General features: G+C 49.6%; 1 protein-coding gene across 1 annotated transcript; it reads left to right on the top strand.

Moving 5' to 3' along the window:
- Positions 1–3,822: 3,822 nt before the first annotated feature.
- On the top strand, positions 3,823–23,001 carry MRNIP (MRN complex interacting protein). The gene is made up of 7 exons (XM_050794248.1): positions 3,823–3,977; positions 9,060–9,119; positions 13,176–13,264; positions 16,756–16,831; positions 19,180–19,337; positions 20,268–20,355; positions 22,394–23,001. Exons 1-7 carry the CDS (start codon positions 3,912–3,914, stop codon positions 22,895–22,897), a joined length of 1,041 nt encoding a protein of 346 aa, XP_050650205.1. The 5' UTR covers positions 3,823–3,911; the 3' UTR covers positions 22,898–23,001.
- Positions 23,002–23,029: the final 28 nt, after the last annotated feature.

Consider the following 23,029-nt stretch of genomic DNA (forward strand, 5'->3'; position numbering starts at 1 on the left):
TGAAAGTTGTAAATGTGGTCTGTCTCACAATATCTTCTTGTACTGTGTACTCATCTCTTCCAGGTGGCTGTTGACTCAGGGTAACTAAAGCTGCAGAAGGTGAAACTCAAGAGGTACTATTGTATATCTCTGTGGCTGCTGGTTTTGTTTTAATTAAGTAGCTTTGCTTTTTTTTTTTTTTTTTTTTTTTTTTTAAAGACCGACTCTTGCTCTGTTGCCCAGCCTGGAGTGGAGTGGCGCGATCTGGGCTCACTGCAACCTCTGCCTCCTGGGTTCAAGCAATTCTTTGGCCTCAGCCTCCCAAGCAGCTGGGACTACAGGCATGCGCCACCAAGCCCAGCTAATTTTTGCATTTTTACTAGAGACAGGGTTTCACCATATTGGCCAGGCTGGTCTCAAACTCCTGACCACCCACCTCGGCCTCCCAAAGTGCTGGGATTACAGCCGTGAGCCACCACGCCCAGCCTGCTTATTTGTTTGTTTTAGAGACAGACTGGAGTGCTGTGGCATGACCGTAGCTCACTGCAGCCTCACACTCTTGGCCTGAAGTGATCCTCCTGCCGCAACCTCCCTAGTAGCTGGGACTACAGGCATGAATCACCATGCCTGGCTTTAATTTCCTTTCTAGTATTTACACAAACTACCATAAAATAATTTCAAATTATTTATACCAAAAAGACTGTTCTTGGCCATAATTAAGATATAATAACCCCACACATTTGGCAATTTTAAGTCTTATATTGATTGTATTCAATCAGATTTGAATAACTTGGAATTTGGATAAATGCCTTTTTTTTTTTCATTTTTTGTCTTTACAGAGGTAAGATAAAAATGTTTTTAATATGTAGAAGTATAAGCTTGTGAATACACCAAAGAAATTAAACCAAAGGATAGAAAAGAGGAATCTGGCCTAGTCACATGATACAATGTACAAAAATGTACAATAGTGCTTTCATCCATAAATCATTCAACCTGGCAAGATAACTCAAAATGTTTAACAACCAGAACAGTAACATTAAATAATATATAGATAATACAAATAAAAAATTTAAATTTTATAAGTAAACATGAATATTTTAAAACTGCTTACCAAGTAATACAAGTTCTATCAAACCACTCATCAAATCATTCTAATTCCAAGAAAAAGACTATACACATGAATTCTTTTTTTTTTTTTTTTTTTGAGACGGAGCCTTGCTCTATCGCCCAGGCTGGAATGCAGTGGCCGGATCTCAGCTCGCTGCAAGCTCCGCCTCCCGGGTTCACGCCATTCTCCTGCCTCAGCCTCCCGAGTAGCTGGGACTACAGGCGCCCGCCACCTCGCCCGGCTAGTTTTTTGTATTTTTTAGTAGAGACGGGGTTTCACCGTGTTAGCCAGGATGGTCTCGATCTCCTGACCTCGTGATCCGCCCGTCTTGGCCTCCCAATGTGCTGGGATTACAGGCTTGAGCCACCGTGCCCGGCCACAACACATGAATTCTTAAAGGATTACAGGTTTAGGCCGGGCGCGGTGGCTCAAGCCTGTAATCCCAGCACATTGGGAGGCCAAGACGGGCGGATCACGAGGTCAGGAGATCGAGACCATCCTGGCTAACACGGTGAAACCCCGTCTCTACTAAAAATACAAAAAACTAGCCGGGCGTGGTGGCGGGCGCCTGTAGTCTCAGCTACTTGGGAGGCTGAGGCGGGAGAATGGCGTGAACCCGGGAGGCGGAGCTTGCAGTGAGCCGAGATCACGCCACTGCACTCCAGCCTGGGTGACACAGCGAGACTCCGTCTCAAAAAAATAAAAAAATAAAAATAAAAATAAGGATTACAGGTTTATTGCCAAAAGGAGAAAAATATACAGAAAAGTAGAAAAACAATTTTTTCTAGTGCTACAGATTACTCCTCAGTGTTTTGGTATTCATTCTGTATTTTTTTCAGAGTTTAACTGATGTCATATATGAAATGTTTATTCTACTCTCTTCATTAAGCATAAAACATTTTTTGCAGATGCCTTCCTTCTGTTCTCAGCTACAATAACTCAAACGTAGAAATGAAGGAAGACCACCCAAATGAGAAACAGTATTCACGGCTTGCTCCAGCAAGGGAGCCAGAGGCATCACAGGTGTGGGCAGGCGCAAGGGCCAGGGGATGGAAAACAGGGAAGGCTCCAGGTGGTTCTGACTGCAGGCTGTTGGAAACTGGAGGTGAGCTAACAAGCAGGATGTTTTCTGTGACTGGCTTGGGGAGCGTATTCCTCTTTCGTGGGTTGGCTCTGACATGGGGAGGGTGGTACAGAAAATAGAGGAGCAAGCAGTCCTGACTACATCCTTCCCACACAGCCGACTGCCCGGTTACTGCAGAGGCTGCAGTTTCATGTCATTCGTTATCCAACCATTCTATTGGCATATTGTCTCAATTTTTTTTTTCTGATAACTACTTACTGTACAAGAGTTGGAGAAAATTTAAAAATTAGCATTACCTACAACCTTAGCCACACACACACACACACACACACACCCCCCAGAAAATAATGCCGGTGTCACAGAATTCAAACGACGTACTGTAATTTTGTAACCTTGCCTCTCCACAGCAGGGTGTCACTTCAAACTCAAGTTCTTGCTGATAGAACTGCGTAAGGGTCCGTGCCGTCCTTTAGAACACTGATCTCCATTTCTTCCTGGTATACTTCAGGGAACACTAGGGAACGAATAGTAAATCACCTGGGTGAATCTGAAGGGATTCCTTCCTTGGGGTAGCAGTATTGTCAGGTTGCTTTCCACGGTTTTGCATTTGACCGTTCTCCCAGCTTCCTGTAAGAGGGGTAGCTCTCCCCGCACCCTTGTCAGGCTTGGGTGTTTTCTTCACCGGGATGGTTTCTGCTGTTAAAAGCGAGTGTCGGCCGGGTGCAGTGGCTCACGTGAGTCTGTAATCCCAGTACTTTGGGAAGCCGAGGCGGGCGGATCACCACACGTCAGGAGTTCGAGACCAGCCTGGCCAACATGGAGAAACACCGGCTCTACTAAAACTACAAAATTTAGCTGGGCTTGGTGGCGGGCACCCGTGATCCCAGCTACTCGGGAGGCTGAGGCAGGAGAATCACGCCACTGCACTCCAGCCCGGGCGACACAGTAAGACTCTTGTCTCCAAAAAAAAAAAAAGCTCGCTTTTTAATTTTTCACTGTGCAAAAGTTGGAAAAAAAACATAAATTAAAATTATAACCCTAGACACAGGGTTGTAGGGTTGGAGGTAATTTTAATTTTTTTTTTGTATTTTATTTTCCAACAAGGCTACAACCCTAAGCCACGCAGGGTTGCCGCGAGAGCGTCGGGCTGCGGGGGCGCCTCCGCCCTCCGGAGGACGGGCCTGGGACGCTCCCGGGGCGGCAGGGGGCCGGCTTCGCGCTCTCCGGGAAGCTTGGGTCGGCTGAGCCCCTCCGTCTCCCCGGACTCCTCCCCGGGCTCCGGTTCAAAGGCTAACTGCGCTGCTGCCCCAAAGCACGGCAGCGCAGGCCGGGCAGGGCTGCCCCTCGCTCCGCCCCGCGTGGTGCAACAGCCCAAAGAACTCGTCCGCCGAGGCCCTGCCGTATCAACTCCAGTCTCCCCAGGGCCGGAAGCCGCTGCCTTAGGAAGATGCGGGCGCTGCCCTGGTCAGACGGCAAGTCTGCGACCGGGTATCCCGCACCCACCCGTACCCAGGACTCCTTCGACGTCGCCGGGGCCCAGACGACCAGCGAGAGGGGCGGTAGGCTAGAGGGACCCCAGTGCGCAGGGGCGGGCCGCGGCGGCGGAGCGAAGAGTATACGCGCATGCGAGGCGGCGTAGGGGACTAGAGCGTCGCGAGCGCGTACGCGGGGCGGGGCGGAGCGCGGCGGGACAAATGCAGAGCGCGCGCGCTTGGCTTGCTGGCTACTGCACAGGCAGGGATGGCGCCGCCTCAGCCTTGTCGGGTCCTGCGCTGCTGCAGCTGCCGCCTCTTCCAGGCGCACCAGGTCTGGCGGGTGCCGGCCCCCTCCTTCTCCTCCGGCGCGGGGACAGTGGACGGGAAATGGCGGGGCCGTGGGTGCTGTCTCGAATGGCTCCGGGATGCACCTGGGCCCGAAGGAGTGCAGGGACCGCTGAGGGCGGGTCTCATTGGGGTCGCCCCCGCATAACGTCGTTCTGGGCTTTCTGTTTGGTTCGTGTACAAACCAGAGGTAGTGGTTTCTGCAGAGGTGGCCTCTCGTGAATTGTAGCAGGTCGTGGGAGAAGCCGGTTGAGGATAGCGTCCTTTACGCAGAGCCTGCCCCACGCGGTGGCCCTGTCTCCGTTTCAGTGAGAGGGGAGGACGGTTCTTGGAGCCCGGGCGCGCCGCGGCGGCGTCCCTGCTCCACTCCCGGGCGCCCTCTCCGTCGCCCCGCGCCTCTGCCGCCGTCCTTTTCCGCGGGGCTAGGGACTTGATACGCCTGTTCGCCGACGCGTGAACCACGGGCCCCCGAGTCTTAAAGACAGTTAATCTGTGTTTCTAGAACATATTTGCCTCCCTGACTTTCAGCGTGCGAGATAGAGGATGCCACTTAACCTTTGCCGGATCGCACCTGTCTCCCTGCTTGATATCACTTAACACTGCAGTCAGCGTATCCGCTTCTGATAGTCCCTCCCTCCTTATTAATTGCTAATCTGCTCTGCCCTGAGAAAGAATAGCATCAGACTTCTTTAAGACGTATGTTAAAAAGTCAGCAAGATGCTGAGGATGTGTCTGTAACCTTGCATTTAATGCTAAGCGTTTGTAAGGGCCATTTTAAGGGCTCAGAAAGTTTTTACTTGTTTTCTTTCAGGAGCTGGGTCCTAAGAGTTGCAAATGGAGATCATTTGTTTTTTTTTAATTATTACACGTCTAATGTTTCGTGCTTTTTTTAAAAACAAATTTTCCATTTATTTTTATTTCCTTTTTTTGTTTTTGAGACGGAGTCTCATGTCTCACTCTGTCACCACGCTGGAGTGCAGTGGCGCGATCTCGGTTCACTGCAACCTCCGCCTCCCAGGTTCAAACGATTCTTCTGCCTGAGCCTCCTGAATAGCTTGGACTACAGGCGGCCGCCACCAAGCCCAGTTAATTTTTGTGTTTTTAGTAGAGACGGGGTTTCACCATGTTGGCCAGGAAGGTCTCCGTCTCTTGACCTCGTGATCCACCCGCCTCAGCCTCCCAGAGTGCTGGCATTGCAGACGTGAGCCACCACGCCCGGCCTCTATTTACTTGTTTGTTTCCCTGTTTCACTCTTCCATATTCACCAGTGTTATTTTTTTATTTACTTATTTATTTTGAGACAAGGTCTCGCTTTATCGCCCAGATTGGAGTGCAGTGGTAACAATCACAACTCGCTGCAATCTGCACCTCCCAGGCTCAGCTGATCCACCTCAGCCTCCTACGTAGCTGGTACTAGAGGTGCGGCCACCATCCCCAGCTAATTTTTATATTTTTTGTAGAAATGGGGTTTTCGGCCGTGTTGCCCAGGCTGGGGCAAGTGTTCTGCCCGCCTTGGCTCCCAAAGTGCCGGGATTACAGGTGTGAGCCAGCGCCCCTGACCCTTATGGTCATTTTCAACCCTATGAAATGTGAGTTGCCAGGCCCCCGTGGCTCATGCCCCTAATCCCAGCACTTTGGGAAGCCCACTAGGGCAGATCACTTGAGCTCAGAAGTTCCAGACCAGCCTAGGCAACGTAGCAAGACCTTGTCTCTACTAAAATTTAAAATAAAATAGCCAGATGTGGTGGTGTGCATCTCTAGTCCTAGCTACTCAGGGGCGCTGAGGCGGGAGAATCGCTTCAGACCAGGAGGCAGAGGTTGCAGTGAGCCGCCTTCACACCCCTAGACTCCAGCCTGGGCAACAGAGCCAGACCCTGTCTCAAAAACAAAAATTACTTGAAACCGAAGAGGATGTTGACCATTTTAATTGCAAGTTAGCTGGGTGCTACTTTAACACGTTTAACTTCAACAACCTTTGACTTAGGCATCATTCCCATCTTACACGAGAATTCCAGAATCTACAGAAATCAAGTGGTTTCTCCATCTAGTAAGTGTCAGAACCATACTATCTCAGCAGTTCGCAGAGTTCATCCCTTCACCAGGTACTGTGAGTCCTAAACTTTTAAAAATGTTTTTCTTGGCCGGGCGCGGTGGGTCACACCTGTAATCCCAGCACTTTGGGAGGCCAAGGTGGGCAGATCACGAGGTCAGGAGTTAAGAGACCAACCTGGGCAACATGGTGAAACCTCGTCTCTACTAAAAAGACAAAAAATATAGGGCATGGTGGTGCGCACCCGTAATCCCAGCTACTTGTGAGGCTGAGACAGGAGAATCACTTGCATCCAGGAGGCAGAGGTTACAGAGAGCCGAGATGATGCAACAACACTCCAGCCTGGGTGACAGAGCAACACTCTGTCTCAAAAAAAAAAAAAAAAAAAAAAAAAGCTAGCTTACATACTCATAGAAAATTCACGGTTTTATTGGTGTTTTAAGGTAGAAGCTGAGAAGTAAAATTGCTAAGTCATTCCCTACTTCCATTTTTGGTAGGTGCTCATTGTCCTCCTTAGAATCCTTTTGGATACTTCCCCCCAAAACCTCATGATTTTGTATTAGGATCATATTAATCGTATTAATGTTAACGAATCAACATAGACATCTTTGTGATGTTAAGCATGATCTATTACGTTTCTTCAAGTAACCTTGGTATCCCTTGGTAACATTTTATTTGTTGCTGTTATAAATGGACTCTTTATCCATTATGTGTTCTAACTAGATGTCTGCTCATATAAAACCTATATTAACTTTTGAAGGTACCTTAATTTTGTACCTAACCACCATATTAGATTGTCTGGTTTTAGTGGCTTTTCATTTCATTTTGTTGGTTTTCGGATAAAAAATTATATCAGGTAGCACCTGGGCATGGTGGCTCACACCTTTAATCCCAGCGCTTTGTGAGGCCGAGGTGGGTGGGTCACTTGAGGTCAGGAGTTTGAGACCAGCCTGACCAACATGATGAAACCCTGTCTCTGCTAAAACTACAAAATTAGCCGGGTGTAGTGGCACATACCTGTAATCCCAGCTATTTGGGAGACTGAGGCAGGAGAATCGCTTGAACCTGGAAGGCGGAGGTTGCAGTGAGCCAAGATCTCACCACTGTAATCCAGCCTGGGCAACAGAGTGAGACTCTGTCTCCAAAAAAAAAAATTATATCGGGTTTTATAATTATATCGAGAAATAATGATAGGGTTTTGCCCTCCTTTCCAATTTTTATACCTCTTACAACTTTCTTCTAATTCCATTGGCTAGTACATCCAGAAAAAAATGGTAAATGATAGTCGGTAACCCTTCCAGGGGGAGTGCTGGTAGAGACTCTGCAGCATCAGAGCTGGGTTTAAGGCATTTTATCACGTTAAGAGAGAACACATCTAGTCAGGTTTAACAAGAACTGAAAATGTTATGGAATTTTTTTTAGACCCAGGTTTAACAAGAATTGAAAATAAATACAGAATTTTGGCCGGGCGCGGTGGCTCAAGCCTGTAATCCCAGCACTTTGGGAGGCTGAGACGGGCGGATCACGAGGTCAGGAGATCGAGACCATCCTGGCTAACACAATGAAACCCCGTCTCCACTAAAAATACAAAAAAATTAGCCGGGTGAGGTGGCGGCGCCTGTAGTCCCAGCTACTCGGGAGGCTGAGGCAGGAGAATGGCGGGAACCCGGGAGGCGGAGCTTGCAGTGAGCTGAGATCCGGCCACTGCACTCCAGCCTGGGCGACAGAGCGAGACTCCGCCTCAAAAAAAAAAAAAAAATAAAAAAAATAAATAAATAAATAAATACAGAATTTTTTTTTAGAGTTTCCACTTGGGCTTTTCAGAGTTTCTTTGTTTGTTTGGGTTTGGTTTTGAGAGACAGGCTCTTGCTCTGCTACCCAGACTGGCCTCAAACTCCTGGGCTCAAGTAGTCCTGGCCTGCCTGGTCGCTGAGACGACAGGCTCAAGCCACTGCACCCAGCCCAACTTGATTGTGTTTCATATACATAGCCAGTTTTCCCAGTACCAACCCAGACTTGTTAAACAGTCTGTTCTTTTCTCACTCTTAAAGTACCACCTTTATGATTATGATATGCTGTTTTTTACACATGTGTTGGTTTATTTCTGGACTCTTTCCATCCATTTTTAAAATTATTTCAGGCCAGGGCCAGGCACGGTGGCTCTCGCCTGTAATCCCAGCACTTTGGGAGGCCAAGGCAGGTGGATCACGAGGTCAGGAGATGGAGACCATCCTGGCTAACACGGTGAAACCCTGTCTCTACTAAAAATACAAAAAATTAGCCGGGCATGGTGGTGGGCACCTGTAGTCCCAGCTACATGGGAGGCTGAGGCAGGAGAATGGCGTGAACCCAGGAGGTGGAGCTTGTAGTGAGCCGAGATCGCGCCACTACACTCCAGCCTGGGCGACAGAGTGAGACTCCGTCTCAAAAAACAAAAAAAATTATTTCGGGCCAGGCATGGTGGCTCACGCCTGTAATCCCAGCACTGTGGGAGGCCAAGGCAGGTGGATCACTTGAGGTCAAGAGTTTGAGACCAGCCTGGTCAACATGGTGAAACCCCATCTCTACTAAAATGCAAAAATTAGCTGGACCTGGTGGTACGCACCTGTAATCCCAGCTACTTGGGATTGAAAAAAAGAAATTTCAGATCCGATTCCATTTTGCTGTTTGTTTGTTTGTTTATTTGAGATGGAGTCTCACTCTGTCACATAGGCTGGAGTGCAGTGGCACAGTCTCGTCTCATTGCAGCCTCCACCTCCTGCGTTCAAGCGATTCTCCTGCCTCAGCCTCCTGAGTAGCTGGGATTACAGGTGCACGCCACCGCGCCTGGCTAATTTTCGTATTTTTAGTAGAGACGGGGTTCACCATGTTGGTCAAGCTGGTCTCGACCGCCTGACCTAGTGATCCGCCCGTCTTGGCCTCCCAAAGGGAGATTACAGGTGTGAGCCACCAGGCCCAGCCCAATTCCATTTTGTTTTAAATAATTATCTGAGTTGTATTTCTGAAATTTCATTGCAGGTAAAAAAGAGTGTCAAGTGGACATGCAAAGCCTGTGGAGAGAAGCAGTCCTTTTTGCGGGTGAGTCTACAAAACAGAAAGCAGGTAGGGCGCAGGCCTGCAGTGAGCCCTTCCAGGGAGTCCCAGAATGCCACAGCTGGGATCATCCTCTCTCACACAAAGTTCCCAGACACGGAGCTCCTGCTTCCGAGCTTCCTGTTCCTTCAGGAAGTGAAATGGATGGAATGGTGTCTGGAAAGGTACTGCCATTTGATTCTTCATTCAGCAAGTATTTCTTGAGTACCTTCTGTGTGCCAAGCATGAGGGAAACAGTGGAAAGTAAGCCCATTGTCATTCTTGCCCTCACAGATGCACTTGTGTGGAAGGGGAAGAGAAACTAATGCACACACGCATCTACATAATTTAAAACTCGGCTGAGCACAAGGAAAGGAAAGCACCAGGGACTGTGAGAAGATGACGGAGGAATCAGGGCAGCTGGGGAAGGGCAGAGGCTTTTGGTGGAGGTGGGGGTGTGGGAGAGTGGGCTCAGGAAGTGCAGGCAGGGGCAGGCTGTAAATGCTCTTATCCAGCTGTTTGCATCTGGCATTGAGCACATCTTTTCAGTCCATCCACATTCCCCCTCCTGAACTCTGAAGACCTCAAACTGTCCTGCGTCCTTTGCCTTACTGAACTTGCTCTTTTCCTGCTCCAGCCCCAGTGCCGCCTCTCCCTTCATCTCTCATCTTTCCTCTTCACCTACAGCCGTGTGCTTTCTTTCTGACCTGAAACCTAAATTTGCTCCCTCTTGGGTCTTTGTGCCCACTGTGGAGTTCGCCTCCCTCTTCTCAGAATCCTATGGAAATTATATGGTCGTGTTTATGTGCAGATTGTCCATCTAAGACTTTAGTTCCATGAGAACAGAGGCTTTTTCTTTACTGGTGTATCCTCAGCACCTAGCATAGTGCTCGGTGTTTGTTGAGTGAGTGAGTGAGTAACGGGTCCAACCTTGTTGGGTATTTAGGTTGATTTCCCTTTTGACTGTTACGCACAACTCTGCAGTGAAGCTTTTTACAAAAACCTCTTTATCCACGTGACCGGCTGTTTACTGTTTATTTAGGACATAGTCCTAGAAGTTAAATTGCTGTTTTTGGGGGGTTTTTTTTTTTTTTGAGATGGAGTCTCACCCAGGCTAGAGTGTAATGGTACGATCTTGGCTCACCGCAACCTTCGCCTCCCGGGTTCAAGCGATTCTCCTGCCTCAGCCTCCTGAGTATCTGGGACTACAGGTCGTGCCACCTCGCCCAGCTAATTTGTTTTTTGAATGTTTAGTAGAGATGGGGTCTCACCATGTTGGCCAGGCTGGTCTCAAACTCCGGACCTCAAATGATCCACCTGCCATTGATGAGCGCCTTCACCTGATATATTTTTTTATTTTTTTTGAGACAGAGTCTCCCTCTGTCACCTAGGCTGGAGGGCAGTGGCGCAAACTTGGCTCACTGCAAGCTCCACCTCCCGGGTTCACGCCATTCTCCTGCCTCAGCCTCCTGAGTAGCTGGGACTACAGGTGCCGCCACCTCGCCCGGCTAGTTTTTTGTATTTTTAGTAGAGACGGGGTTTCACTGTGTTAGCCAGGATGGTCTCGATCTCCTGACCCCATGATCCACCTGCCTTGGCCTCCCAAAGTGCCGGGATTACAGGCGTGAACCACCGGTGCCCAGCTGATTTTTTTTTTTTTAAAAGGGAAAAAAAAAACCACTTCAGAATGGGTTCAGCAAAGTTAAAAACAAGAAAAAGTGCTGGCAAGGTAATGAGATCTCTTAGGGAATCCAAGGGGCAGAACTTCATCCCTGATGCCTTGAAAAACTAGCCCCAAGAACTGAAAAGCTGCCAACAAGCCAGGCCTCAGCTTTTCCTCCCATCACCCAACAAGCCAGGCCTCAGCTTTTCCTCCCCATCACCCAACAAGCCAGGCCTCAGCTTTTCCTCCCCATCACCCAACAAGCCAGGCCTCAGCTTTTCCTCCCCATCACCCAGCTTCTCCCTGTATCTTTGTTCTATTTTCTCCTCTCCTTCCCTTTCTGTTTCTCCCCAGACTGTTCAGTCACATTCTCTGCTCCAAGTCCACAGAATCTCATTCCAAGCCAACTGGAAGAGCTGAGTCCCAGTTATAAATTCCTAGGAGAAGCAATCTGGTTGGCCCAGGCTGATTCGGATGTCCACCTCTGGTCCAGTCAACTGGGATTGGGTCTCAGTAGAGAGGGGCTGGCTTACCAGGTAGGCAGACACCCCACATGGTGAGCATGGCTTGTTTGAGATGTATTTCTGCATTCTCCTTGAGGAAGGCTTCTTATCCCCTCGGTGCTTCTGTGCTGTGTGTGGTATATGGTGTATGGCTGACTAGGCCACAGTAACAAACACACCAAAATTGTGGTGGCTTAATGCAATAGACGTTTCTCTTGCTCTCGTAACAGTCCTGGGAAGACGATAAGGTCAGCAGGGCGCTGCCCTTGATGTGGTTGCTCGGGGATCCAAGTTCCTGCCATCTTGGGCTTCTTTTATTCCCTGAGGCTCATCTGTAGCTGCTTCTAGCCACTGAGAAAGGCAAGTGCGTGGAGGAGCTGCTGGAGGCTTTGAGGGCCAGGCCGGGAAACAAGTGACACTGCCATGGCAAGAGGCTGGTTTCGTGGCCACCCCGACTACATGCACACTGGGAAATGAAGTCTAGTTTTGTGCCCACATTGGGAAGAATGCGCTTCAGTATCCAGCCAGCAGTCCCTGCCCCATGGAAGAGCACACCACTTCTGGTTATGCCAGCCTGGTCTTTTTCAACTTTGCCATTTCCCCCTCCAGCTGCTCTCCTCCGTTCTCACTTGAATGTGCTCCAAACAGGGCTGCACTCCCCACCTGTCCATTACAATTGCTTGTGTCGGAGTCGGCAGTGGTCTCCATGCTGCTAAAAACAATGGTTGGTTCTCAGTTCTCAATTGACACACTGCTGCCAGGCACTGGGTGTCCACCAGAGTTCTTTGCTCACGGGACATCAAGAATGCTCCTGCCAGCGGGGTGTTGAGGAAGAGTGGACACATACAGTGTGTGCGTCTGATCGCAGATGTGCGCCATTGTCCCAGCAGACTTCACTTACAAAACACAAGTTCAAAGACCAGATTGTTAAGAATTTCAAGACGGCGACAGCAGAGCAGATCTCATACCTGTAAAGCTGATTCTGCCTGTAGTAGGACCCATACTCTCAAGTTTCATTTCTTACCATCTTCTCCTTAGACCACTCAGCTCCAGCCATGCTGGCCTCTTCACTGTTCCTCCAAAATTCCAGGCTCAGGGTCTTCACACTCATTTTCATATCATTGCTTCTGCTGGAATGTTCTTCCCCTAGACAGCCATGTGGCTTGCTCCTTCGTATCTTCCTGTTTGTGCTCAGACCTTACCTTCTTAGAGATCCATTCCTTGACCACTTCGAACACCTTATGTAAAACAGTATGCTCTTACGTAAGGCCTCCTTCCTGGCCTTGTCTTTCTCAGGAGCACGTATTAGCGTCTGATACGTTACATGCCTCACTGTTTCTTTCCTGTCTCTTCTCACTTGAATGTGAGTTCCATGATGACAGGGAGTCTAGTCTGTTCCTGTGTCGTCTGCCCCTAGATGAGGCCTGGCACATTAGTTGGTACTCAGTAAATACTTGTTGGATGAATTTGTGACTGCTAAGTGGAAAAAATTTATTTTGTATTCCCTTGATTATCAGTGAAGGTAAGTAGCATTTCATATATTTTTTGGCAGTATGTTATACAATGTGGCAATATGTGTTACTTCTCTTATGACCTTTTTATTCATGTTCACTAACCATTTTGTGTAGGGCTTTGGGTTGCGTTTGGCTTCAATAGGTAGAGTTCAGGGTGCTTGCGGGATAGCCACATAGATCTGAAGTACTAGTTCCAGAGACGGTTGGTTTGTAGATGATTCTAGAGACAGCAGTCAGTCATTAGGATTCCTCCATGCTGCTTTAGGGGTCTTTGGGCCTTGCAGAATACAGCTTTGTCCTCCCCGAGGTGCATCTCAAATGGATCTGTTTCTCAACATTCTGCCAACACTTTTTAAATGTAATATATCTTTTGGTTTCTCAGGCTTATGGTGAAGGCTCTGGTGCTGACTGTAGACGCCATGTCCAAAAATTAAATCTACTACAGGGACAGGTTTCAGAGCTGCCACTCAGGTACAGTTGTGTGAGAAGAGTGTGGTTGTGTTGCCCTGTTTTCGTCTTGACTGGGTAATAGAAGTACACAGTGGAGAAGTCCCTTAGACTCCCATGTCTCACAATATGGCAGCGGAACACGCCGAGCAGTTCTCTCACTGAAAATAACTTAAAACGCCAGCTGTTTTACATGCACGGATGCGCTGACTAGAAAGAAAGTAACTCTCGGCCGGGAGCGGTGGCTCATGCTTGTAGTCCCAGCACTTTGGGAGGCCAAGGCGGGCCGATCACGAGGTCAGGAGTGCGAGACCAGCCTGGCCAGCATGGTGAAACCCCGACTCTACTAAAAATACAGAAAAAGTAGCCGGGCATGGTGGCATGCGCCTGTAATCCCAGCTACTCAGGAGGCTGAGGTAGGAGAATCACTTGTCCCCAGGTGGCGGAGGTTGCAGTGAGCCGAGATCGTGCCACTGCACTCCAGCCTGGATGACAGAATGAGACTATCTCAAAAAAAAAAAAAAAAAAGAGAAAAAAGGTAAGTAAGTAACTCTCAAGAGGTCAAAAATGAAGGAGAAGCTGGTCCGACGGTAGTGGGTTATCAGAACTTATTAACGTTAGTGTCACTAAAGTTGATGTACAACTTGCACTGCTAAATTTAACTGGCTTTTTAAAAAAAAAAAGCAGAAGCCGGAATCCAGAGAGGAAGCACCTGAGCTGCTGGGGTGGTTGGAGCCGGGTGCTCTGGAGCCTCCAGTTAGATGGCTGGGAGGGGTGCAGGAGACCCTCAGAAGACAAAACCTATGGCCCGGTCAGTGTGGGAAGACCAGTGGGACACCTCCTAACAAAACCAAGCCCCTGGAGGACTGCACCCTCCGTGTATGAATGAACTAGATCCCCTCTGCAGCGGGCAGCCTGCCTGTATTGACCTTGGCAATGGCTGAAGAGGGGGAAATAGCTCTAAGATTTTGGAAATAAAAGGAAGTTGTTGCACGGTTTTTCATCCTTCTACATACCCTGTGTGAAAAGCCTCAAGCGGAAAATTTATCTTCTAATTGTCCCAGCGAGCAGAGGTGAATGCAGCTCCTCTGTGCAGCAATATATCTTCAATTGCCGGGCCTTCAAGAATTCCCACAGAAAAAGCTCCAAGTAGCATGTACTCAGGAGTTTAAAATCATTTAACAAGGCCGGGCGCGGTGGCTCAAGCCTGTAATCCCAGCACTTTGGGAGGCCGAGGCGGGCGGATCACGAGGTCAGGAGATCGAGACCATCCTGGCTAACATGGTGAAACCCCGTCTCTACTAAAAATACAAAAAGAAATTAGCCGGGCGTGGTGGCGGCGCCTGTAGTCCCAGCTACTCCGGAGGCTGAGGCAGGAGAATGGCGGGAACCCGGGAGGCGGAGCTTGCAGTGAGCCGAGATCGCGCCACTGCACTCCAGTCTGGGCGACAGAGCGAGACTCCGTCTCAAAAAAAATAAATAAATAAATAAAAAAAATAAACAAATAAATAAAATAAAATCATTTAACATTCAAGGAAATATGTCACCAGGAGCAAAAGACAGCAGAACAACAGTCCGAAGAGTCAGACCCATAAAGACTTCAGAATACATGATATTGCATGTTTAATATACTTAATAAAATAAGTGGGTGATAAGATGAGGGACTTCAAAAAATGGGTGTATTTGAGAGCTTGTTTGGAGGTTCTAGCAGGGGGGTGCAGCTACTCATATACCCTGGACCGAAGACCGCTCCTCCTCTATTGGAGGTGGTGGTCCTCTTCAGCCAAGCGCACAGCTTCAGGAGGGACGCACGTGGAGGGGTGAGGGAGGACGGGGACACCAGCCAGATGAGCTAACCAACCTTGGTGACTGATGGGGTGACAGATATTACAGCCAGATCACCCTCATCCAAAAAAATAGGTGTATTTGAAAAAGAACCGAAAAGAGGCCAGGTGCAGTGGCTCACACCTGTAATCCCAGCACTTTGAGAGGCCAAAGCAGGCGGATTATTTGAGGTCAGGAGTTCAAGACCCAGCCTGGCCAACATGGTGAAACTCCACCTCTACTAAAAATACAAAAGTTAATTGGGTGTGGTGGCACGTGCCTGTAATCTCAGCTGCTCTGGAGGCTGAGGCATAAGAATCGCTTGAGCCTGGGAGGTGGAGGTTACAATGAGCCAGCCTCCACCTCCCAGGCTTAAGTGAGGCCTGCAACAGAGTAAGACTCTGTCTTAAAAAAAAAAAAAAGAGTTTGCAGAACTTAAAAGTATAATCACTAAAATTAAAAATCCAGTTTAGGCCGGGCATAGTGGCTCATGCCTGTAATCCTGGTACTTTGGGAGGCCAAGGCAGGCAGATCACTTGAGGTCAGGAGTTCATGACCAGCCTGGCCAACATAGTGAAACCCCATCTCTACTAAAAATACAAAAATTAGCTGGAAATCACTTGAACCCAGGAGGCAGAGGTTGTGGTGAGCCAAGATTGCGCCATTGCACACCAGCCTGGGTGACAAAGTAAGACTCCATCTCAAAAAAAAAAAAAAAGAAATTAAAAATTCAGTGGACACATTAAGCAGATTAAATGCAGCTAAGAGAGAATTAGTGAAATGGAAGATAAACCTAAAAAATTATTCACAGTGCAACACAGAAAAGTGGAAAAGTAGAAAATATAAGGGAAAGTTGAGGGACATGGAGGTTACAGAGGAGAGTTCTAGCAAAAGATAATTAAGAGAATGGAGCAAAAGCAATAACTGAAGAGATGAGAGCAGCATTTTCCAGAATCAAAGACAACATTTTTAGATTAAGGAAACGCAGTAAATACCAAACTGGATAAATCCATTATTTTATTTGCAAATAGCATGATTGTGTATGTAGGAAATCCTAATGAATCTACAAAAAAGCTACTAGAACTAATAATTTAGCAAGAGCACAAGGATACAAGGTCAACATACAAAATTAAATTGTATTTCTATATATATGCAGTGGGCAATTGGAAAAATGATTTTTAAAATCAAATAACAGCTGGATGCATACTTCACACTTGTAATCCCAGCACTTGGGGAGGCTGAGGTGGGTAGATCACTTGAGCCCAGGAGTTTGAGACTAGCCTGGACAAGATGGCAAAACCCTCTCTACAAAAAAAAGGAAAAAAAATTTAGCCAGGCATGGTAGTGGGTGCCTGTGGTACCAGATACTCAGGAGGCTGAGGTGGGAGGACCACCTGAGCCCAGGGAGGTTGAAGCTGCAACTTATCTCCATTGTCATGTGATTCCATGTTCTAGCAATCTTGGCTCACTGCAACCTCCGCCTCCCGGGTTCAAACGATTATCCTGCCTCAGCCTCCCAAGTAGCTGGGATTATAGATATGCACCACCATGTTGGCCAGACTTGTCTCGAACTCCTGACCTCAGGTGATCCACCTGCCTCAGCCTCCCAAAGTGCTGGGATTACAGGAGTGAGCCGCTGTGCCCAGCCCCTGGTCATTTTTCAAAGGGCATATGTATGGTCTTCCCTGAAGGTCTCTAGAAGAAACTGTCAGTGCTGGTGAAGAAGAAAACATGGGCCACCAGCAGGCTGGGAATGTGAAGCAGCAGGTAAGCCTCAGGCCCACCTGCCCCAGGCTGGCTCTGTGTCAGGGAAGGGATGAATGCACAGATGTATCCAGTAGTCATTCGTAGAGCAAGTGTGTGTTGATGCCACCCTACAGGCAGTTGACTTAACGCTGCAGGGAACACAAAAATAAGTAAACCTGTACCTTTTCTAAGGATGGAGATAGCCACGTGTACCAATCATTACAGTACCCTGCAAAGGACTCTCTCGTGTCTGCTTGGAGAACTCCTTCTGAATGTAGCTCAAATATCACCTTACTGCTTCCACTTTGCTCCCACAGCACTCTGGGCATACCTCTGAGAGGGAGAGAATAATGGGATAAAACACCTGGGTTTCCTTCTTTCCTTGTTCCAGACTGCAAGCTGTTTTGTTGTTTTGTTTTGTTTGAAACAAGGTCTCACTGTGTCGCCCAGGCTGGAATGCAGGGAGCGATCATGGCTCCCTGCAGCCTTGACTTCCTGGACTTAAGTAATCCTCCCACCTCAGGCTCCTTAGTAACTGGGACTACAAGTGTGCCCTGCCACACCCAGCTAATTTTGTGTCTGTTTTGTAGAGGCAGGGTCTCCCTGTGTTGCCTAGGCTGGTCTCGAACTCCTGGGCTCAAGCCATCTTCCCGCCTCGGCTCCCAAAGTACTGGGAGTACAGGCATGAACCAATGCACCTGGCCAGATTCATACTTTGTTATAAGCAGAGGAAGATGCTCTTCTGGTACCTGTGTCTGTGCTTCCAATTTGGTCCATTTACAGACTTAATTTTATATCATTCTCATCAGAAATACTTTTTTGCATCCTAGTTTTCAGTTGTATCATTCTTCTGTGTTGCGGTATAGTTTTCAATGATTTTCATTTCTTACTTATTTTTGAGACAGGGTCTCCCTCTGTCGCCCAGGCTGGAGTGCAGAGGCATGATCACTGCTCACTGGAGTCCCAACATCTCAAAAAAACAAAGTATTTACAGAATGTAGTAGATGTACTAGTATTGGTTCCTTTATTATATGTTATGTAGGTTGTTTCCACACTTCTGCTTGCCTCCCTTCCTCCCTCCCTCCCTTCCTCCCTTCTTTCCTCTCCTTTCCTTCTTTCGACAGAGTCTCGGCCTATCCCCCAGCTGAAGTGCAGTGGTGTGATCTCGGCTTACTGCAACCTCTGCCTCCTGGGTTCAAGCAACTCTCCTTCCTCAGCCTCCCAAGCAGCTGGGATTACAGACCCACACCACCACACCCAGCTAATGTTTGTATTTTTAGTAGAGATGGGGTTTTACCATGTTGCCCAGGCTAGTCTTTAACTCCTGAGCTCAGGTGACCCGCCCGCCTCAGCCTCCTGAAGTGCTAGGATTACAGGTGTGAGCCACGGCGCCTGGCCATGTTTCCACACTTCTGTTCTTTTTTTTTTTCTTTTGAGACGGAGTCCCAGGCTGGAGTATAATGACACAATCTCGGCTTACTGCAAGCTCCGCCTCCCGGGTTCACGCCATTCTCCTGCTTCAGCCTCCCGAGTAGCTGGGACTCCAGGCGCCCGCCACCACGCCCGGTTAGTTTTTTGTATTTTTTTTTTTAGTAGAGATGGGTTTTCACTGTGTTAGCCAGGATGGTCTTGATCTCCTGACCTCGTGATCCACCCGCCTCGGCCTCCCAAAGTGCTGGGATTACAGGCGTGAGCCACTGCACCTGGCCACTTCTGTTTTTTTTTTTTTTTTTGTTTTTTTTTTTTTTTTTGAGACGGAGTCTCGCTCTGTCGCCCAGGCTGGAGTGCAGTGGCCGGATCTCAGCTCACTGCAAGCTCCGCCTCCTGGGTTCACGCCATTCTCCTGCCTCAGCCTCCGGAGTAGCTGGGACTACAGGCGCCCGCCACCTCGCCCGGCTAGTTTTTTGTATTTTTAGTAGAGACGGGGTTTCACCATGTTAGCCAGGATGGTCTCGATCTCCTGACCTTGTGATCCGCCCGTCTCGGCCTCCCAAAGTGCTGGGATTACAGGCTTGAGCCACCGCGCCCGGCCCAGTTCTGTTCTTATAAATAAAATTTGCTACTTTTTGTAACACTGGGACTGGCACCTCTGCCTTCTCTCTTTGTGTGGAATCACTGGGCCAGGGAGCATAGATATTCATGAGATTCTTGGTGGGCCGTGTCCTGCCGCCTTCCCAAGGCCTGTACCAGTGAGCACTGTCCTGCCAGCATCACAGGGTATTGGTGTCCATCACCTTCCAGCCACTGCCTTCCCTAGCGTGGAGCTGGACGTGACCCGAGACCCTCAGGCACAAGAGTTGGGCTAGGGGTTTTCGATAAAACTGCCTGCTTTCCAGTACTGAGAATCAACTTTTTTCCCAATCTGATAGGAAAAATCGCAGCCCTTGGAGAGTCGCTGGCTGAAGTATCTCGAAAGGGACTCCCAAGAACTGGAGCTGGAAGGAAGAGGAGTGTGTTTCAGCAAACAGCCTTCATCCAAAACGGAGGAGCCAGGCCCCCGCCTCAGCCAAGACCTGCCTAGAAAAAGGTGCCAAGTGCGACTCCGGTCCAGCCCTGGCCCAGAGCCTATGCTGCCTCCAGCAGTGGGGGTACCAGTGAGCCACTGTGAGCATCAGCCAAGCGGGGGAAGCCTAGGTGGCAAGTGGCAATGGGCAGCTGCTGCCACTGCTGGCCCCTCGGCCCACCTGGGCATTGGGCACTGCTGGTGCAGAGGCAAAGGCTGGGCAGGACACCAGTATGCGTACCCTTTATGATGCCCACTTAATTCTGAACATCTCAGACTAGACTGGCCTCGGGGAAGTGGCCAGAGTAGCTGACAGGCCTGAGAGCTTTCAACAGAGAAGCAGAGACCTCCGACTTGAAGGAAGGTTTCTTCTGCTTCAGGCGTTTCAGTGAGTTTTTTGGAGAGACTGCTTTAGGCTAAGGATCTAGGGTGGCTCTTAGAGGGCAGGTGCTTTCAGGAGGTAGATTCTGCTTTCAAACCAGAACATTCCTCTGGGCACAATGGCTCACACCTCTAATCCCAGCACTTTGGGAGGCTGAGGCAGGAGGATCATTTGACACCAGTCCGGGCAACATAGGGAGACCCTATCTGTACAACAAAGTTTTTAAACAAATTCATGGGGCATGGTGGTGCATGCCTGTGGTCTCAGCTACTTGGGAGGCTGAGGCAGGAGGATCACCGGAGCCCAGGAGGTCAAGGCTGCAGTGAGCCATTGCACTCCAGCCTGGGTGCCAGTGAGACCCTGCGTAAAAGAAAAACACAACTTTCTAGCAACTAGAAGCTGTGAAACGGGGAGTGGGGCCTGCGCGGTGGCTGGGCAGCCTGAGCAGCTGCCTGGGAAGCTGTTGGGATGAGCAGGCGGCCACCCGAGTTTGTGGGCCATGTGATCGTGGAGTCAGGCTTAGGGTGCCACTGGAGAGTAGCACGGGACCACTGACAGTACTGTCCTGACAGGAAGTGGAGCCAGAGCACCGTCCAGCCTCCGTGCAGCCTTGGCATCCAGGACTCGGGTGGCTCTGAGGTCGCCTGGGAACCCCAGAAGGTCAGTGACAGAGAATAGTTTCTCTGTGGTCCCAGTGACCACTGAGTATGTGTGGGATAATTTTGTCTTTTGTCACAGGTGACAAAGTATAAGATTCCTAACCGCAGAAAGCCCATCTCACCACCTGGGTTTCTTGTCTTTTCTGTGTGAAGCCAACTCCTTCCTTGGGTCTCTACCCCCTTTTCTCTCCCATGCCTCTCGTCTCCCGTGAGGGTAGCTCAGGACCAAAGAGCATCGTGACACCTGGGAGCAACTAAGGTTGGATTTTCTGGGTCAGGGCCGTCGTCTCATTCTGCAGGGAGCACGGGGACCTTTGTCCAGGCAGGAGCAGTCTGTGGGCCCGCCCTGAATCCTGGGAGATGCTTCCCTCCACACTCGCATTTGCCCAGGTGTGGACTCTTGTATGTGAGACGCTCTTCACTTAGGGTGTTGCCTTGTTCATTTTTGTTTTCTGAGACAGGGTCTCACTCTGTCTACCCAGGCTGGAGTGCAGTGGCACAGTCAGAGCCTACTGAAGCCTCAACCACCCAGGCTCAAGTGATCCTCCTGCCTCAGCCCCTCAAGTAGCTGGGACTACAGATGTGCACCACCACACTGGCTAATTTAAAAAAAATATTTTGTAGAGGTCAGGCGCGGTGGCTCACACCTGTAATCTCAGCACTTTGGGAGGGTGAGGCGGGTGGATCACCTGAGGTCAGGAGTTTGAGACCAGCCTGGCCAACATGGTGAAACCCCGTCTCTACTAAAAATAATGAGTTGGGCGTGGTTGCATGTACCTGTAATCTACCAGCCAATTTTTGTATTTTTAGTGGAGATGGGGGGTTTCACCATGTTGGCCAGGGTGGTCTTGAACTCCTGACCTCAAGTGATCCACCCGCCTCGGCCTCCCAAAGTACTGGGATTACAGGCATGAACCACCACCCCCAACCTTCTGTTTTTGAGACAGGGTGTCACTCTGTCACCCAGGCTGGAGTGCAGTGGTGCCATCTCAGCTCATAGCAGCCTCCACCTCCCGGGCTGAAGTGATCTTCCCGAGTAGCTGGGATCACAGGCACTCACCACCACGCTTGGCTAATTTTTTGTAGAGGTGGGGTTTCATCATGTTTCCCAAGCTGGTCTCAAACTCCTGGACTCAAGCATATCTGCTTGAGCATTCCAGTCTGCCTCGGCTTTCCAAAGTGCTGGGATTCAGGCATGAGCCACTGCTCCCAGTCTACAACCCAAGTTTCTTTTTTTTTTTTTTTTTTTTTTTGGGGGGGACAGAGTCTCACTCAGTTGCCCAGGCTGGAGTGGAATGGCACGATCTCGGCTCACTGCAACCTCTGCCTCCCAGGTTCAAGTGATTCTCCTGCCTCAGCCTCCCGAGTAGCTGAGATTACAGGCATGTGCCACCATGCCTGGTTAATTTTTGTATTTTTAGTAGTGATAGGGTTTCATTTTGTTGACCAGGTTGGTCTCGAACCCCTGGCCTCAGGTGATCTGCCTGCCTCAGCCTCCTAAAGTGCTGGGATTACAGGCGTGAGCCACTGCACCCGGCCTACACCCAACTTTCAGAGCATCTTTGGTTCCTGGGGTGAGAGAAGCCAGACCCCAGCTTTTCTATCCCACTGGGAGCTCGGTGCTGCCACCTGTGCAGCTGCAGAACCCGGCAGGCTCTGGAGAGCTGCTCCCAGGTGGGAGATGGCAGGATGGAGCCAGCCCACCCCTTTCCAGACGTCTCTAGGCCCTCCCTGCTCAAACCTCCTTTGTAGGCACTGGTGACCCGATTCTAAGGTCCCCAGGAGATGGATCACCAGATGACGTGTCTTGTTTTTGGAAAGCCTGGTCATGCAATTTAGCAGATGGTTTGGGGTGAGGTGGAAGGCATTTATTTGCTTTGTCTTGCTAACTCTCAAAGTCAAAGCCTGTCCCAGCCTGACGGCTTCCAGCAGAAAGTGTCAGAACCAGAGGCCCAGGCAGGGCCCAGGCAGGGCTCGTGGTCCTGCTGGGCCCTGGCATTGTTCTTACAAATGGAGGGCATGGCCATCTTCTCTTTCAGGGACAGGCTGGCTTGACATGGAAGGTGAAGCAAGGCAGCAGCCCCTGCCTCCGGGAGAACGCTGCCGACTGCGGCGCCAGGGAGCCGAGGGGTCCTGGGAAGGAGCTATGGAGTCCTACCCAGCAGGTCACCGCCACCTCCTCTAAATGGGCACGATTTGTCCTGTCACCTAGAAACAGTTCACATGTGGACAGAGAGCAGCCAACGCCTCTTCAGAGGGATCCTGGGCCAGCTGCTCCAGCACAGGCTAAGCAGGGGACCCCCGGGACCCCCAGAGCACAGGCCTCAAGGGAAGGCCTCAGCAGGCCCACTGACGCTGTCCAGCTTCCTCGGGCCACACACCCCACCACATCCGGGCCTGAGAGGCCCTGCGGGAAGACCTCATGGGACGCAAGGACTCCCTGGGCAGAGGGTGGGCCCCTGGTCCAGGAGCCACAGAATCCCCAACTCCCACGACTGTGTGACCTCTTTACAACTGGTGAAGACTTTGATGATGATCTGTGACTGGCAGGTTATTATTAATCGAGATACACTTGTTAGGAGGGACAGGGTTCCCTAAGGCACTTTTAAAGATACTGTGTAAGAACCACCAATAAACTTACTGTCAAACAGATCATTTCTCTCTATGCAAATGTC

Source organism: Macaca thibetana, chromosome 6, assembly GCF_024542745.1.
Source record: "Macaca thibetana thibetana isolate TM-01 chromosome 6, ASM2454274v1, whole genome shotgun sequence".
NCBI classification, from domain to species: domain Eukaryota; kingdom Metazoa; phylum Chordata; class Mammalia; order Primates; family Cercopithecidae; genus Macaca; species Macaca thibetana.